General features: G+C 42.3%; 1 protein-coding gene across 1 annotated transcript in view; it reads right to left on the bottom strand.

Annotated features, from left to right (window-relative positions):
* Positions 1-5,485: 5,485 nt before the first annotated feature.
* Positions 5,486-19,345, bottom strand: part of LOC128811910 (glypican-5-like) — a 434,871-nt gene continuing 421,011 nt past the window's right edge. Inside the window, exon 9 of the mRNA XM_053985863.1 lies at positions 5,486-5,594. Coding sequence (XP_053841838.1) covers positions 5,548-5,594 — 47 coding nt within the window. The 3' untranslated portion in view covers positions 5,486-5,547. The remainder of the gene's footprint in view (positions 5,595-19,345) is intronic.

The following is a 19,345-nucleotide window of genomic DNA, read 5'->3' as shown; positions in this document are numbered from 1 at the left end:
CTAGAAATCCACGAATGTGTCAGCAATAGGTTGTCAAACAGCCAGGTTTCCTCAAACATTTTGGTTTTGACATAAGTGACATTTTCCAGCAGACTCTCTCTTCTAGGGGGGGAAAACCCCCCCATGCTTGGAAAGTTCCCATCCAACTGTACTTGTGATCTACACCTACAGAAATAGCACTGCATTCAGAGCCATTTCAAGCTTGATTTATATGAACCTTACAGAAAAAGAAGTACAAATGCATGTGCTGAGTTCTAATATCACGCAATATCCTCCTGGGGAAAAGCACCTCAGAGTGTAGCATATCTACGTAACATTCCTGTATCACAATCTGTACATGTCTGGCTCTTAGTCATCAAAATAACACCTTGATATTTCATTTTTGTGACTGCTAATTAAAGCATACTACCTTTGTGGCAACAGTCTCATGCACAGCTTGACATTACAGCGCACACAGATTGCCCAGAGAAATGCAAGCTTTTTCTTTTTTTGTGTGTGTGATAATTGATCTGAACTTGCCTGCATTCATTTCCCTCAAGATGTTTCAGATTAAATGAATGAATCTCAGAGCTGCAGTAGAGTGAGTATTAAAAGGATTATGCTCACCACAAGAGACCCAGTACTCCTGAATCCACAATCACTTTTACACACTTTCTACCTGCTCTTCAGAATACGATGTCTCCTCACTAAATGTCAGCAGGTTATGGAGTTCTGCTGAGTTTAGAGATGCTCTGACATATTTTGCTCAGGCAGACTGCATACTAAGAAGTACTGCTAAGGTTAATGACCTAACGATAACAGCAGAAGACACCTTTGCAGGCAGAAGTTCACTAACAGAATTACTGAAACAATTATGAACTTTGCTCTCTTCCAGTTTTATACATCCCTGCACCCTAGGAGAGTGCAATCTCCTCACAGAATTGCAACTTGTCATTTAGCAGCAGTGTCTTTACACTTAACGGTGGCTAGGACAACCCTTTGTCATCTTCAGGAGGTGGAATTGCTGTCTCAGTTACACTGAAATGATTTCTGAAAATGTAGGATAGAACTAGTAATTATAACCACTGAAGGAAAGGTCACAAAACAGCAATTGCCACAGGTCAGCAGCATAGTAGAGTTTGCCAGCATTTGAACAGAGGAGATAGTGGCAATAGAGTGAAGTCACCAGCAGCAGGGACAATATCTATAGCTCTCACCAAAGAATTAGAATTATGCTCTTTGCCACAGATTTGTACCTCCCTGCTCAACTGGACTCTTGGGGAGCAGATCAGTCTTACAAATAGACCTCTGGCCTCTGCTCTTTAATCTCCCCTCTGAGAGTACCTGATACAGGCCCAGCTTCCCTCACTCATCCGGATCCCCCTCCAGACCCAGAACAGATCACCTTCTCCAGCTCTCTGGTCAAAGCACCTCATTGATCAGGGCATTTTCTGGTAGACGGAATGTCCCAAACATCTCAACAGCCCCCACACAGCACCTGAACTTCAACTGTGAGCCCTTGAGTCCTCCAGCACCAACAAGGCAGCAAGAAACCAGATGTTCACTCTCCATTGGGATACAAACAATCCCCTTTGGTTCCCTCCAGAATGGGAACTTTAAGTTTGCAAATTTTGTATTCATATTAAAAGTCCTCCTTATTCCAGGGTTGGACCCAAAGTCATTTCTCAGAAGCTAGATACAGAAGCAAACAAAAAAGTCAAAATAAGGATTTTATCAAACTTTACTACTTAAACTACCCATGAACCAGGCAGTTAGTGTTGGGCTACACCAGAGACAGAAAGGAAGATCAGTAAACTGACAGGGCACATCAAATGAGAGACTGCAGAGAACACCTAGTCACTGCTTTAAATGTATGCATTAGATGGTATTTTATAAAGCAGGAAAGGAAAGTGTTTCCTCACCAGCAGTAAAGAAGCAGTCAAATCAGATAGCAGGAATTACAGGCACCCAGGCATTCTTAAACTGACTTTCCCTGTTTGTGTGCCAGAAATAAGAGGAGGGGAAAAAAATGTAAGTTGCACATATGCTGCCTCCCTGCCTACATCTCCAATGAAATGAAAAGTCATCCTGTAGCCACACATTTTCCTGGGAATGATGACTTAGATATGTCATCCCATTCTTCCTACACACACATGCACATAAAAATCACCACAGCTCCCAGTTGTGACCACTGAATGGTGCCATCTTTATGTTTAACCATCCAATTCCACACAGGACCACTCTGACCTGCTGGTGCATCCCTTTCACCTGCATTTCAGTGGCTCACCTGGGGAATTTCATGCGGGAAGACAGCACCTTCTTCAAAGTGTGTGGCAGCTCTGCACAAGACATAGGGCTGAAAAGAGACCACCACTGGATCCTACTGAAACTGCAGGTGCACCACTCATAACACACCAAGCACAGCAAAAAGAGGGCTGGGCATAGAGCCAATACACACACTTTTGCTAAGGGCACCATCAGACCAGCACTTGCCTCTAGCACTCAGTGCCTAGAGACTCCACCTCTCACCTCATCCCCCAGACATGCTGTAGTACCTCTGCTCTAGCAGGAGAAACAAAAGGAACATCCATGAGATAATGAGAAGAGGGGATTGATAGAGGTTAAGAACTCTCCCAGACAGCTTTAAAATGCTGCCTGTGTTTCAACTTCCCTATCCCCCTTTCTGAAGGGAGAATCACTACGGCCACAAAATCAGCACCTGTGTATATGGGTTGGGGGAACTTCAAGTGAGAGAAACAGATTGCTCTTTAAAGCTCTTTTACATAACATGGCCACAGAATCCCTCAATGGCCCTTAAAAACACTTCAACCAGAAAAACACATCGGATGGCTGAGCAGCACAGAGGGAACAAAGCACAGCTCTGTTCTCAGCCTGACGTCTGTGAAACTTTTTAGATAGAAGTGGGATGGGAAACTCTCACGTTTGTGCTATGCAGGAAATCAATCAGGACTCCATGGGAAGCATTCCATTAAGGAATCAAGAGTATCCAGCACCTTCCCATCCTTCAGAGAGTGTGGGCCAGATTGGACAGCAGGCTTTGGAACACAGAAGATGAGAGAGTGGGCATTTCTGATTTTTTTTTTTTTTAATGGGGTTGACACAAGAGGTAACCTTTAGAACATACTAGCATTTAAAAAAAAACACTGCCTATGTTGACACAACAAGGTAATGTTGAACTATTTTTTCAAGGCTTTTTGTAAAAAAAGTATATGATGTACTGGGGGAACCACACAAAGTATGCTTTAGCAACCATAGCAACAAGAAAGCTGGCATTTAAAGGCTACTTGGATTTTTCCCTTTGTTTTTAAGAAAAGCTTGAATCTTTTAATAGAAAAATAGTATGTCCAGAAAGACATTTAAGTAGTTCTTGAGTAAATATCCTCTGCTTATAATGGAGCTCTCCACATGTCCCTTGTGGTTCCTTGCCCACAAGGAACCTGAACTAAGCAAATTCACCTGTAGGTCACCCCTTGCAAGGATACAATTATCTGATTTCTTAAAACATGAGCGAGTTGCTATTTTCAGTGAAGCACTGGATTTCCTTCTCTCTTCTGCTTTTTCAGGACAAGTTCCCTACTAGTGCTAAGTTCAATCTGTTGGCTTAGCAGAGAGCAAGGTTGGAAAAACAAAGAACAAGCCTGGAAAAACCCATTTCAAGGAACTGAAAACAGACTGCACTATCAAATCAGAACAAGATTAAAATTGCTCCATTTGAAGTCCTGGAAAAATGTAATTTAGCTTTAGGGTAAGCGTCAATAAAAGCACTCCACTATGATTTCACACCTTATGTCAAAGCTTTACTATTCTTGCTGCAGGTAAGTTAGAAGGAGAAATTTATTGCTTTTTCACACTGACAAATATGTAACTTGTGTGAGTTGTGAGGGTGTGTTAGCCTTGGAAAAATAAAGCACCTAAAATGTGGAAACCAACATGTTCCCCAAAAGTCACCCATGCCAGGTCTCTTTGCTGTCCAAGCGTTTTCCACAGTCAGAGCTGCAGCCAGCAAAAGCCTGGGCCTGGGAGAAGCACAGGCTGTTTACCCAGGTGGGACAGGCTCTCTTGCACCACTTCAGGAAGGAACTGGCACATTCATTAGCTGCTCTTTTGAGAGTTGCAGATGGCATCCCTCCAGCAAAACACAGTTTTCAAGTACTGACATGAAAACCCTGGAGACGAAATAAACGCACAACACACACCTAATACTAATAGCTCTGCTTCAACTGGCCCCGGTGCCCTTCCTTCAGACACTGATCCCACAGGACACCACATCAGGTACAAAACCAGCTCACTATCCCTTTGCAATGAACATATAGGCATACATAGAGACAAGCAGGGAAAAAAACCAAAAAACCAATCCCCCAGTGTGACAAAACAGGTCATTATTTTTAATTTAATAACAAAATACTTTGCAGATGGTGCTGCCATCACCTGTGGAGAAAGAGAGCAAAGCATTCTTCTCACTTTGGATAGCATGAACTGATCACCACAGGATGGCTGGGAACTTCCTTTTCTCAGAACACACCACCCACTCCAGCCTCATCTCCAACACCATTTCAATTACATGTCTGTGCTGCAGGGCTGGCAATAGAGCCAATGCACTGGGGAGGAGAAGAGACATTTCTGGGGTAGCACAGCTCTCATTAAAACACCAGATGCCTTGCTCACTGTGAGAGAAAAGCTGTGTCATTTGGCTGTTTTAACTTAGTCTTTGTGTGAGACGATGGCAAGAAATATGCTCTAAACTCAGCTTGACTTTGGATCTTCATAGTCATATAATCACTGGGATTGGAAAAGACCTCTAAGATCATCCAGCCCAACCATTAACCCAGCACTGCCAAGCCCACCCTAAATTGCGTCCCCAGGTACCACAGCTACATGTCCTTTAAACCCCTCCAGGGATGGTTACTCCACCACTGCCCTGGCAATCTGTTCCAATGCCTGAACACCCTCTCAGGGAAGAAATTGTTCCCAGCATCCAATTTAAACCTCCCTTGGAGCAACCTGAGGCCATTTCCTCTTGTCCTGTTACTTAGGAGCAGAGAACAAACCCCACCTTGCTAGAACTTATTTTCAGGTATTTGTAGGGAGCAACAAGGTCCCACTAAGCATCATTTTCTCCAGGCTGAAGAACCCCATCATTCTTGCAATACTGAAGGCACAGCAGGAGTGCTAAAAAGTCAGATCCACATTTTTGAATTTTCAACATGCTGAACTGCTTATAACTAAACTGCAACCTCTTGTGAGACTAAACCCCAGTAGTACAACAACAGGGACTTAATGTTCTTTAAGCTTGATTTCTTATCTTCCTTCAGTTTCTCAATTCAGCTCAGTGGTTTCTCACACTTTTCTCATGAGCTGTGGCCAAATGCTCCTCCTTCTGCAAGCAGCCCTTCAACTCCAGTTAGTGTCTATCCTCACACCCCAAGCAAACAAGCCACTCCCACCTACCTCTTGCAGAAGAAGCCTGTTCTCCAACATCCTTAGCCAAGTAGCCACCATCATCCAGTATCCTCTCCAGGCTGCTGCCAAGGAAAGTGGTGCAGAGTCCTAGGCCAGGGAGGCTGCAACTGCCTGATCCAGAAGTTTATCTCCTGCTGAAGGGAGACACAAGGCAGAGTCATCTGGCAGGATCTTGCTGATCCTGGCTACTGCATCCAGTCTCACGCCTTTATTGGGGCATCAGCAGCTGATGCTTTTCACTGAATTGTGGCAGGTTCCTGGCAGCTCCTGCTGCACCAGGTACTTGAGCACAGCTTGCTCTGTCCAGGGAAAATGTGACAGAACACCTGGAAGCATCCCAGGCCAGCCCTGAAAAAATCAGGCATTACCACTTAGGTTCCTTTATCAGTGTTTGTGAAGGAGGCATTGGATGTAACCTCCAAAGGAGTGACCTCCATATGAATGGATCCAATTCCCCTTTTCCTTTAGGAAGTATACAACACATTAGATCCTGTCTCTTCAGAATTCAGGGTGCGAAGGGAGAACAATTTTGCTTTGTAAAGGACACAGCTTATTTTATTTTGTGGGTATGACCTAACAATTGGAACAGCATGAGGCAGGTCTGACAGTTTAATCTCATGGTACAGCTATTAAGTAACCACTTTTGTTTATGCAGAATTTAGGTAGCAGAAAATTGGCCATTGCTCAGACAAACCCCCTCAGACTACAACATATAGTGTTAGTGAGCATTGACGTGCAACACCATGTCATTCTCCAAAGGAACTGCTTGTATCCCTAGCAGAGATGGAAGAGGACAGAGACTGGACATCATGTACAGGTCTAGGGTGGTCTAGAAGTGGAAGGGAAGAGTGAAGAAAAAAAAAAATAGACTTGACTAGTTATGCAGATAAATGGAGACATGTCATACAGACCTCTGTCAAAACAGGTAGTGAGAGGCAGACAGCAAAAACACTCCTCATGGATAGCAGCATGCCTTATGTGGTCTTCAGAAACATGATCATGTAAATGAAATAAATTGTCCGGTATGTTTGTAATTTAAACAAAAAGTCATGGTTTAAGACATACTGTCAAATGTCACAACAGTGTACAATATGGTGTCCTACGGGCAAAATAAAGCCAGAATATTTTTTGGCTTTAGTTAATTTTTAGGAAAAAAATGTCCACAGCAAACTAGGTCAAGATAACAAATCACAGTAAATAAAGTCTGCTATGTTGGTTCATCAACATTAGGTTCTGCAATATGTTTTTGGTCTAATTGGGATTCCACAGCACCCAGTAAACCTGGCGGGGCAGTCCATGTTAACTTGTGGGAGCAGGGCACCAGAAAAAATTCAATACGCCTGGATTTTGGAAGCTGCAACTGTGCCTGCAGAATCAGCCAATTAAGTATTCTCCTTCCAGGGGAGAAGTAAAGTGTTCCCACAAACCACACTGAGGTGTCGTTAATGCTGAACAAAAGTACAGTAGTACTCTTGAGCAGGAAAGGGTGATTTCACAGCACTTGCAGATGAAAGACAACACGCCCCAGAACACAGTATAAAAATATCCCCCAGCCTCCTGCTTCACAAAGTGATTCAATGAAGAGCTATAAATAAGCAGGAGAGAGTCAGATGTTACAGTGAAAGAACTTGGTGACTTAGCGACACATCAAGCTGATTTGGATAGTTAAGATCAGTATGTCCCCCCAGCAATAAGATAAACAGGCATATAAAGAAATATATGCGCCTTTCCATGGCTCTTGACAAGGTAAACAGGAGAAGACTTTTCTATATATACTGATGAGATTATAAAAATGTGACCAGATGTCTTCTATGCTTCATAATAGTCCATGAACTCTCCAGACATCTGCAGAAAATGCTTTCAGGATATCACTTTGATTTGCTGCCTTCTGCTTCCCTTCACTAACATTGTTTCCCTTAACAGTGGACACAGATTGACTTCAAGCAGCTGTTCAACCCAGAGCAATCAGATTCTCTTCATTTTAACAGGATAAGGAGGCTACAATTACTGCGTTAAGTTGAGGGCCCTAGAGGAATAGTTTCTTGCTTAAATAGTACTTGCACTGGCAATCAAAATCAATACAAAGTCAAAAATGTAGAACTTCCCTCTGTCAGACAATGCCTGTATTTCCAGGTTACTCACACAGCATCTTTAAAAGCTGATCTATCAACCTTCTCTTCAGTGCTCAGTGGCAGAACTTAACCAACAGCATAAGATCAGTTTTGTCTTATTTCATTTTATAATCCATATGAAGCTGGCAATAAAGCAATGGATGGTTTAAGGACTGGCTCAATGTGCTGGTTTTGATTCACTTGAACCAATTGCTGCGCCACTGGACCTGTGACCAGGAGTACTCATTACTTGAACAAGGGCTGTTAAAAAAAACAGTTGGTATTGGTGACCCACTGACCATCTGCTGGATAAATAATGCTACTTTATTTTTAATTTAATTTCAGATTACTACAAAAGAAAAAAAAGGAAGCTGAAAAGTATGAGAATAAGACACATCCAACATACAATAAGAAAAGGTTACATAAATGCATGTTTCAAAGTTAGAAAATGACACGCATTACCTTGTGGTGAAAGAATTTCATGTAGCCCGAAGATCCCCAGATCTGACAGGGAGACAGCAGCACTGGTTCCAGTGAACCAAACTTGGTGCTGCTGCTGGACTCCAAAGTGAGCTCTGGGGATTTCACTCCCCCAGCACAGTGCTTCTGGGGCTGTGCAGGACTTCAGTGACAGCCACCTTGCATCTCTTTTTGCATCAACTTCACAAGACCCAACTGAGGAAAGGTGTTTGGCAATTCATGTGCCAGACAGATGGGTGGGAGGAATGGTACTTGGAATGCTGAATAGCGTGAATGAAGCATTTGGGGATGGATTCGAAACATTATATAGTGAGCATGGTGTACTGACAAAATCACTGTCGCTAGAGAATCTGATTATGCATTAACAGAGCAGCCAGTTACTTAGGATTTTACCCTGGTTTTGACTCTAGCCTTGCCTCTGTAGCCTTTCAACAGACACCACTACTAAAAGTCAGTCGAATTTACACCATGGTGGAAAAATGCATTGGCAAGTTGCTAAGACTAATTTTAAAAAAAAACTGACAAAGTAAAATTTAATGAAGAGACAGGGGACTAGAGAGTGAACATTATTTAGATGTTTGTGGAGGAGTAAATCTGCCTTTAACTCTCAAAAAGTCAAGATAACTATGCAGCTAAAGTTTAATACAAATTCTCTAATTAATTTTATTTTCTATATATGTCTGCATGCAGAGGAGAGAAATGGGAGATAGAAACAGCGAGACCTGTAAACAAGAGACAAACTGAACAATGTTGGCATTCTGCATTTTTAGTGGGGTGTCTGGGATAAAATTATTTTCATTCTCCTTTTTTTTGCTCAGATTCAAAGCAACCACCAAGGGATGGAGATATCTCCAAGTGCATATTCTGTGAATTTCCCTAAACAAGCTTTGTACTTGGGATTTGTGGAATCTTACTTAGTTGTTCTCCCTTATTTATTGTCTGGACTACCATAACACAGCTTTAGCTTTCATTAAGGGTTCTTAAAACAAATCTGCCTTGACTGAAAGCTTCTTTATAAATTTCATGCTTCTACATTGCTTTTGGTTTTCACTCTAAATTCTCTTCAATTTTCTGTCCATAAGATTAAAAATGCAGAGATGCACACAACCATGAGCATCACTTTTCACAATTGCCAGCACATGCACAGTCCAAGTAGATCTTCCCTAAAATTTCTATTTCTGCAAAATCATTTGAGTTATGTCAGAGAAACCTTCAAGTCTGTGACACCAGATATAAGTGCTCACACTACATCACTGACATCTATTCATGCTGCTGTGTCATCAGTGCCAGTGAACTGGGGATCAAGGTGGAAAACACTGCAATTGTCACTTTTTTTTTAACCACCCAATTAATTATTTTTTTTCCCAGTGACCTCTGCATGACCTTGCACAAGATGTTTTCTCTTTCTTTTACTTCCCCTCTACTTTTACTTGGAATTTATCATCTTTAGGAAGGGCCTGTCTACGAATAGGCACAGCACATACCACTGTGATCTCCCATTTCAAAGCAGTAAGTACTGACAGCAAACGATGACAAAGGTCTCCAAAATTAGAGAAGATGTGGTATAAGAGATTTTGCATTGCCTCTTTAGATCCCCGACAACATGAGAACTTTTCTCATGTTCGGTTTAGAGCTAGAACAATGCATGCCCAAGAGTGTTTTACAGCTCATCAATGCACGATGCAATGTTTTACATTTACGTTTCTGTTTTACCTATGTTTAATAAGGCGGTTGTGGTGAAAAGTGAGGGAAGAGGAGCACAACAGTACAGGCGGGAAGGTGAAGCGGGGCGAAGAGACCCTGCAGGAGATTTCTAACCCGCAAGGACGAGCACCCCGAAGGGAAGTGACCCCAGCACTGCCGCTCCTGAGCCCTGCCACGCAGGGACACAGCCCCGAGCGTGCCACCCACACCACGGGTGGCAAACCGAGCCGGCAAACACCCGCTGAGGGCACAGAGGAACCGGCCGGCCCTGAGGGCAGCGGAGGGGAGGGGGTGTCCCGGCCCTAAACAAACCCCCAGAGCGGCACGGGAAGCACAGCCAGGACGGGGCAAACAACTCAAACTGACCAAAACTAGCCCACAGCAAACCCGGTGATGGGCAGATGGGCAGAGGGGTCAGGCCGGGCCGGGCCGGAGGAGCAGCTCCCCGGCACTCCTTCCCTCAGCCCGCAGGAGACGAGCGGACACCTCCCCTCCACTCCCCGCACGTCTCCATCTGTTCGGGGCATTCCCGTTTTCCCTCAGCGGAGGTGGCTGGGGCAGCCACGTCCCTCACACAGCCCCACCTGTTCCCCACGAACAAACCTCACCCTGTTACACCAGCGGGTGTAACAGGGGTTCATAGTGGTGGGGTTCATAATGCACCCAAGGAGCCCCAGGCGTGCAGCAGCTCTCAGGTGAGGGGATGAGCTCCATGAGCCTGGCAGCCCTGTCTCCCCCTCCCTTGATGAGGGTGGCTGGGGCTGTGTCCTCTCCATCCTCCTGTCAGGGACAGGGGTATCTCATGTAGGATTTGTATTTGGGAGGGCTGGAGTTATGCTGGAAGCAGTGATCTGGGTTCCTGAGCTCCCCTGAGGGGGACACGGCCATCTGGCCAGCTCCTCCTGAGAGGGCCTGAGGTCATGTACCTGGGCATTATCTGGCCCCATGTCCTGCCCCTGTCCCCTGGGGTTGGCCACCGTGTTGAGACAACACTTGCCATAGCCTTTCCTTCCACATGTGGGCCAGGTTCAGGAGGGAGCGACGTCCTCTCCTGAACCCGTGGAAAGTGTACAAAAACACATGTAAGGTCCTAATCAGGCACCTGTGCCTTAGGAACAGCCAACCTTTTTGAAGGCTGGGACAAAGCCAGTCTATTTTCTAATCTATATTTGAGCCCCAAATTATCTTTAAAAACAATCTCTTTCTTCTCCACTTGACAGTCACTCAAATAGGTCAAACTCTCTAGATGGGTTTTTTATATATAGCAGACTCAAACCATATTGCTGTGAAGCTCCCATAGGGTTTGTACACCTGCTCTATTTAAGTACCTTTTAAGTATTCCAGTCTTTATTGATGTTTTTGTGAAATTTTGTGTGATAAGAGTTCAGCAAGCCTAGTCCTGGAAATCAGAGCTTACTAAGTATTTTTTCACCATCATTTTTTCCTCCTGTTTCCTCAGCTCACCTTCCTTTCCCCTGTTTTTTGCCTTGCCCAATGCTTTTGCCACTGCTCACTGTAGTGCAGATCTTCTTTCTCTCTCTGTGCTCATCAGCTCCAGTCTTCTTTTAGAAGAAGGAAAATGCCACATGACGCAACTATCTAATAAGCTGCTTCAAATAAATTATTTTATTCCATGTGGGAATAAATCAATGCAACAGATTCTGGAGCTTCTGACCTCTTTACAGGGCTTATCTTTGCCTTTGGTAGAAAATGAGAGGGTTTATTGCTGAAGGAGCAAAAGATAAACCAATATTATTTATTTTTCACCTTGCTGCTGGCTGTTGATTAGTGCATCTGGAGGAGGATGAGAAGCAGGATCAAAGGGGTTTGGGCACATGCATCTGCCTTAATATGGAAGTGGGCTTGGTCCAGCTGTCTGGCATTAGAATAGCCCTTGGTATAAATTGCTTGAATTAAGTATCTAAGTCAAATGTGGATCTTGCACATGGTAGAACTGCTTAAAAGGAAATGTCTGAGGGAAGCCATTAGGAGAGGAAGAGAAGCTGAAAGACTCCAAGGAAGGTTAAACCTCACTAGAGAAAACCTGATAAAATAAATTCCCCCATCTTCTCCCCTGCTGCATACACAGATGTTTGTCAACACCAGTGGAGCAGGACAGATTACAAAGGAATTTCTTCCAGAGGATATCTTCAAAGGATGTGCACAGATGTATTTTAAAATAAATTGGGTGGGTATTGAATTCACATCATTATACTATATGTAATGCTTGTTTCTTCCTTAGTGGGTGACTCTTGGGGATCCTTCTCTCATTAGGTCCCAGACAGGAAAAAAAACACTTATTCCTTAACTGGAGAACTGTGTAATCTGTTTTTTTTCATTGATCAATTACTCATCATGCACAAAGGCCATAAAGTCCAGCAGGCACCACATCCCAATTTCCCGTGGATAGTCTCTCTTTGGTGAATGCACAGTAGTTATCAAATATTCTTTACACAATAAAGAATGGGTTAAAGATGAACTTAAGCCTTCACCTCAGCTCATGAGTTACATGTACTCATAACTGCCTCTTGAGTGGAATAATAAATTTGTCCCTCTGTATAATTTGTACTGCAAAGGATAGTAAGAAAAAAAAAAGCTGAAGTCTAACAGAGAAGCAAACCCAATATAGCCTTAAGAGAAAATATTTACCCTTCAATAACACAAAGAATTTTATATTTTTCTGTGTATTGTTTATTTTCCTGACAGATTGAGAATTTTCCTTCATATGTAATAATATAAGGTGTCAATAACAGGAATAAAATCTGAGAATGTTTTTGCCCTGTGACTTTTCTCTGGTGTTAGAGTATAACCTTTCTTTTCCTCCACAAATGACATTTTATAACTTCCTACTTAGTTTGCTCAGAACAAATCTGTTTTTTTTTCCCTATCCAGGACAAACAAATGACTAAGGATGACTTTGTGCACTTTGCTTCTTTCTGTTATTATGATCTGCTGCTCTTTCTCATTTTATTCCTCCTACTCCCCTCCAAGACGAAGATGATGAATCTTGGGCAAACAATATTGGAATTTGGTGGTGATGAATTTAAGTAAGAGGTTGAAAGTGGGAGGGGGGAAAACATCACCTCTTGTTTTGTTGCTTAGGGGAGGGAATATTTCAGCTGCCTTACACTTGCTGGGCATCCTCCAGACCCTGCTGAGGAGCCTGGTTGAAGACTGCTACCAAAAGATGGTGGTGCTCTCCCTCCTGAATGACTTTGCTCATGTCTAGACCTCCCTTCAGAAGCAGGTGCTAATTACTGATAAGAGGCAGAAGGAAAACTCCTCTTGGAGTGGAACTGAAAAACAGATCTAGACTGATTATTTCAATAAGAGGACATTGTAAAGGCAGAATGATTAGTAAATAGCATGCAAGAGGTCAATGAATATCTGTTGATATTCTAACAACAAATATGAGGAAAAAAATGTTCTGGAAGACAGCTTGGATCTAGGAGCATGATGGTAGGCAGTTCAACATGCTAAATGGAAATGGAAATGTTTACAAAGCAAAAGGGATATCAAAACCAGGTTAGGGTTTTGCAATGGTTCAGGAAATGTGCCCTGAATGGGATGGGACAAGGATGTTGGGGACCCTGGATCCATTGTTACAGCAAATTCAGAGCAAAAAGTGAAATCCTGGAGGCAGATGAAATATACACCATGAAGGACTGATTCCATTATTCTCCTTTGTGAGTTTGTAAGTTTTTTTGAATTTACCTTGTACCTTTGTCTTTTCTACTTTCTTTTCTGAGACAGGATATTTTACACAGAGATGGGCCACCAGTTCACCCAGGAATGCATAATTCTTTAGGTCTTCTTCTCTCTGGGACTCCTTGAGTTGTGCAATTTTGGTGGGGTTTTTAAAGCCTTTTTGTTTGTTTGTTTGTTTTGTTTTTTGGTTTTTTGTTTGTTTGTTTTTTGTTTAACCTTTTAATTATTATTCCTTCCATTTCCTGATTTGCCTTCTTTATAAACTTTATGCTTATTGATTTTTGAAGATAACCATTACAGACGTGTACTCATTACCATGTACTATGAAGTCATTTGGGAGTTCACAAAAGAATATTTGCCCAGGTAATGAGGGCTGACAGTTCACTGACCTTTGCTCATGTGACTACACAAAGTACTGTCTCATACCATCAGGAAAGTGAAGCACCTTGAAATCAATTATTATATCACTGCCTTGTTTTGATCTCAGTAAATGATGAATTAAGCCCTTTTATATCTAACCCAGAGTCTTTAATTCAGCCACTTTTACATTTTCTGCAGCCTTGTGCCCCAAGTCTGGCTCCCCAGAAATGCTAGCAGAAATACTCTGTCTTTATTTTTCCCTGTTTTTCCCTATTTTCACAGATTTGTTGAGGACTACAAGCTTAGGTATCCACAGAAGAGTGTCCATTGTAGCTGGCCAGTATGAAATGTTCCACAGTGGTTTGTGCATTTGGCTGTTTAAAGCGTGGCCTCAAGTGATTTCTGTGTCCTTTTTCAGGAGAACAAAGCACACAGCAGTGAGCAGGACTGTCTCTTCTCTTACCTTCTGTGAGATCCCACAGCCTTCTGCTGCCCGAGGAGCAAGAGGTGTGCCCAGAAACAAACCCCGAGGGACTGCCTAAGACATAGGAGACTCAGGCGTGTCTAATTAACTTGTTCACTGAGAGGAATATTCCACTTGTTTTAGGGACATTATTATTTTTATATTTAATACGTTTTTTCCTTTTGAAATTGCTGTGTGAGCCAGCCCTGGAGTCTGCTAGATGAACCCATGTTTCTCACAAAAGGATGTGAAGAAACCTGCAGGTGCATACAGGTGTTTCTGCACAGCTCGTTAGCTATACACGGAAAGAGAAATTTATAACAGTGCAAGACTCCTGCTGATCTGTCCACCTTCAAGACAAACCTAATTTCTGAGGCAGAGTTGACTACTGAGTACTAGCAGGGCTGAGATGGCTCCTGGCTGCCAACATGGGCAAAAGGTAAAGGGACAATGACCCTAGAGGTGTGCTCTGCATCATCTTGGGGCCACCTTTCACTCTAGTATCAGTTTTGGGGGCCTCAGTTTGGAATGTAGCTGTTTACTGGGGCAAAGAGGTGACATTGACAGGTTTTTCAGTCAGTACAGGTTTGAATCTTGTTGCTGTTGCATGTGCTGCCATGTGTTTCTGTAAGGATTGAGCCCATTTCTAAGTTCTGCTCTGCCCAAGGATGAGTGATCAGGAGTTAGCAGGGAGCATCCAACAGGAGGAATCATATTCCTATTAGCTCATTTTGGTCTGGGCAACTATCAGCCTTGTGCTTTTGACTGTTCAGACAAAACAAGCTGCTACTCTTAGTTCCTTGCCTGTCTGTGGATAGAAACATTTTCTTGTGAGTAACATCAGAAAGTCAGTATTTACCAGTGCATTTACCCTGAAGAATTCCTGTTCTGCCTGTAAGAAAAGGTCAGGGAAGTAACGACTGTGTAGTGAGTTAGCACATGCTGATATTCTCAATTAGTGTTGATTTTTTTTTTTTGTTTGTTTGTTTTCATATTTCACCCATGGCAAATATAATTTCTTCTTTGCACAGAAAAAAACTTAAGGCTCTGGGAGGTGAATGAACATATTAGTTCACACTGTTCTAATAGGTTACATGTCAGAGTAGGAGCCAAAAACATGAGTTCCCATTGTGGTTCTGACATGCAATGTAAGAGTGCTGTTCCCTGAGGTTCATTTTCCCAGACAGACAGTGAACTATGGGGCTCTTCATCTGAGGTTAATTGGAGTCTCTGCACCTTTCCTTAAATTAAAGAAATTCCCAGAGGAAACTGATGCACCAAATGTGTCTCAAGAACTGTACATCCAATTTAAGGTGGAACTGAGAAAGACAAGTGCTAAACTGTGACCTCACCAGAGGAACACAGCAGTGCATACCAGGTGTTTGTGTACCATGGATGCTTTCCAAGGAAGAGCAAAGCCACTGCCGCTCTTAGAAGTTTCTAATTCCTGAAAGATCTGAGGTCGTTCACATCTTAGACCCAGTAAGACCAAGATACTTTCTAGTTCTGCAGACCAAGTTATTCTGTAATGGGAAATATTGATTTTGCAGCTAGAAAAGTCTACCCGCTTCTGGCTGAGAAAACAGAGGGCAGGCACTGTAACAGTTTGTGTGATAGGATAAGGGAGCAGCCTCCTGCTGCCCCAGCACTTGCCTGAATCAACAATTAATGAGTCATATGAAAAGGAAGGCCTTTAGTTTTTAAAGGATAGCTCTGAAATGGAAGGGTTGTCTCAGGCACAATTCATTCCTTCCTGCTCCTGGGTGGAGGAAGATCAGCAGAAACTCTTCTCCTTTTCTTCATGCCCTGTGGGCTACCTGTGGAGCATCCCTAACACTGTCTGCATGTACCTTAAAAAATGGAATGGCAGCATGATGTGGGAGCCAGTGAGAATGCAGGGACAAAACATGGGGTCCTGCTGTGAGAGACACCCTGTGTCCTCAACCCCTTGGGATCAGGGTGCAGTGCCTGTGGGACCAGGGCAGGCAATCCCAGAAGGATTGAGTCTTCTCTGAGGGTTTTCAGGTTCTAGGTGTTACCTTGGATGTGTGCTGCAGAGCCAAAGCTCCACAAGAAAACACAGAGTAACCGCTGTGAGTGAACAGGGCTCACATCTGGTGTAATCTCCTTCTGCTTGCTCTGGCAAATTCCTTGCATCCATATGCTGTTTTCTTGAAAACAGGCAAGATGGAAAAGTAGTAGTCTGTGTTTGTAGGACATAATCCTGTAGGTGTAGGACATGGGTTTCTCTTCCTTTGGAATTCCTTACTTCTTCTAAAGTTAACTCTGAGTCTCCTTGAGGACATAATAAATGCAAATAAAACCTGTCTTTTTCTTACAGAAGCAGAAGTATTTTCAGTTTGCTCTTTTAGGATGGTGGTAGTTTATGTTGGGTTCCTGAGTTAATCATGACTTCACAGCGTTCTTTCCAAAAAATGACTGTTTATTTTCAGATGTAAAACTAAAGTGTAGGAAGTCTTCCTACACTGAAGTCACAGTGCCTCTCTCAGTATCATAAGGCAAAACATCATTCTGGTAAGTCAGTGGTTGTATTTGGAGCTGTTCCATATTGGAACTCCTGGGATAAGGTAGGCTAAATGCATTCTTTTTTACCTGGAGTTTGGGTATGACCAATTCTAGATGTTTCAAAGCCAAACTGACATATTGCTTGTAACTAAAACCAAACAACAAGAAGAACAAAAAAAAACCCTAAAGAGGAAAGATTTAGATTCCTGATAGGAGAAGCATTAAATGGATCCTGTGTCATTAGGCTAAGCAGAAGAGCCAGTTACTCACTGCAATTAAACATCTTCAGTCCAAGATATGAACTCCAGCACCACTATTAAAGAATGTCCTTGAGGCACCTCATCAGATCTGATGTATTCTCAGATTTTTTGGAAAATACATATGGAATCAGGTGAGAAGCAAAGCCTTTAAATAACCCTACAAATTTGAAGTGTCAAAGAAGCACTTTTAAAACATCTTTGGGAAAAGAAACAACATTCTTTGAAGTGGAGGCAGGTTGGATTTCAGAATGAAGCAGCTTTGCAGATTTAGACACCTGCTTAATTAGAGGATGAATGTGAAATCCTTAAAAGGTTTTTATGAGGCAGCACTTCAGAGAACAAGCATCCCTTTAGCATTGGCAGAGAAGAGCTGTTGGCTATCATCTTTGGAGCAGGGTCAAAACCAAATATATGAGCAAAAAGCACTCTCCATACATGGTGGGACAGGCTGTATGCAATTCCTGGACCTCAAATAGGAAGCCTTTTGAAAGAATCAGGGACAGCTGGAGTCATGGATGCTTTAGGAGGCAATATGCAAATCATTATGCAATCAAAAACCAAATTGACTAAGAAAAAAATGGGTAGGTAGACAGGAGGCACACAGTCACATAAACACAATCAAGGTACATTTTGTTTGTGATACTGTTGTGCTTCAGTGGTCTGCCTACAGTCTTCAACCAGTAGTACCAGAACAGGAAGTAAAAGAGAGAAAACCTTTCCCATCAACTTCTAAGCAGGAAAAAACTATCCGTTTTGACAGAGCAGCGAAGAGATGGTCATGGAAATGAGCTTTAAGAAATGCTTTTAACAGCGAAGGTCTCTGCTGTGTCACTTTAGGTAGCGACATCTGAAAAAAAAATACGAGATTTGTTTTACCCCCTTCAAATGAAGGAAAAGTGCAAAGTTTGTAACTGACAAGTGATGAGAACATCAAGCTGACAGAAGGGAGTTCCTTTTTCTAGTACACTGGCCTATATGAAGACAGAGCAGCAATGTGCTCCTAATCAAAACCATGAGAAAGGCTTTTAATAGGGCACACAGTGATTGCAAGAACTCGGTCAAGAAAGAACTCAGTTCTGACTGTTTATGTAGGAATGGAAGTTTTTTGGAAAAATCCTACATGTTGTGGGAGGTGTGGCCTTTACCCAGGAGACCACTGCATGTATTGCATCTCTTCAGGGGTACTGAGAGCTCCCAGGAGAGCAGGTAGGCACCTTTACACCTGACTGTGCTTATTTCAAGAAAGGAAGAACAACAATAATGTAGTTATGTGCTGAAGAAATAGACCTTTCTTTGCCAGACTATGGCCAAAATACTGAGTTACTCAGCAGTTCTCAAGGTCTGTATCCTTTAGTTAAAGCATCATCTGAACAGATTAAAATATATTTAAGATTTTATAAGCTTTGTAACTTGCATCACTGATGATGAAAAACATTCAGAGGGAAAGAACACAAATTTTAATAGATGACAACAATTTCCTGCTGGAAATTCCTGTGGATTATTCCACAAATTAATCCACAAATTCCTGTGGATTATTTATTTTTACTCCCAATCGCAGTTCACTGTCTTTTACAAGCCACGCTTTGTGTTTAACTTTTCAAAGTAGCCTTGTTCTTCTTTTAAGACATTGTTCTCAGACTGTTTCTTTAAATTGTCTGTATCATATTCAATGCTGAAAACAAACGGAAGAAAATTAACAAATTTATGCAATAAAAATATAAGCAGATATACTGCAAATAAAACATGTGCTTGGGAAATAGAAATACATATTAGAGCTTGAATACAGCTTAGGGCAAAACCAATCTATTTTGAAACTTAAAATACCGAAGATACAACTAATGTAAGATAAAAATGGAGCAGCCTATTAATTCCTGTAAAGTAAAATGAACTAAAACAGACTAGGAGACCATAAACTAGTTATTTAAAAACCTAAATGGCAAAGCACATATTTTACTAGAGTTTCTATCCCAGTGTAGTGTAAACATTCATGCTGTGTTAGTTCTGATACCAAAGAACAGGAAGTAGCTGTATTATGCAACAAATTGCAAGGTTTGGTGTACTGGCTTCCATTTTTATTCCAATAGGGCTCCATAGAATAAGTGGGATACAAGAACATTTTCTGTAGTATTGCTGCTCCAAAAGCCTGCTCCCATCTGCAGCTGCAGTGTTTTGGAAGGACGTTTCAACCCTGTTGCTCACCCCTAATGCAAAGGCTCAAATAAGTCAGTTAAATGCATCTTCTCATTTTCCAGTGAACCCCCACTGACTGCCTG

Source organism: Vidua macroura, chromosome 10, assembly GCF_024509145.1.
Source record: "Vidua macroura isolate BioBank_ID:100142 chromosome 10, ASM2450914v1, whole genome shotgun sequence".
Classification (NCBI taxonomy): domain Eukaryota; kingdom Metazoa; phylum Chordata; class Aves; order Passeriformes; family Viduidae; genus Vidua; species Vidua macroura.
Note: the sequence above shows the minus strand (reverse complement) of the source record. Positions and strands in the feature narration are given on the sequence as shown.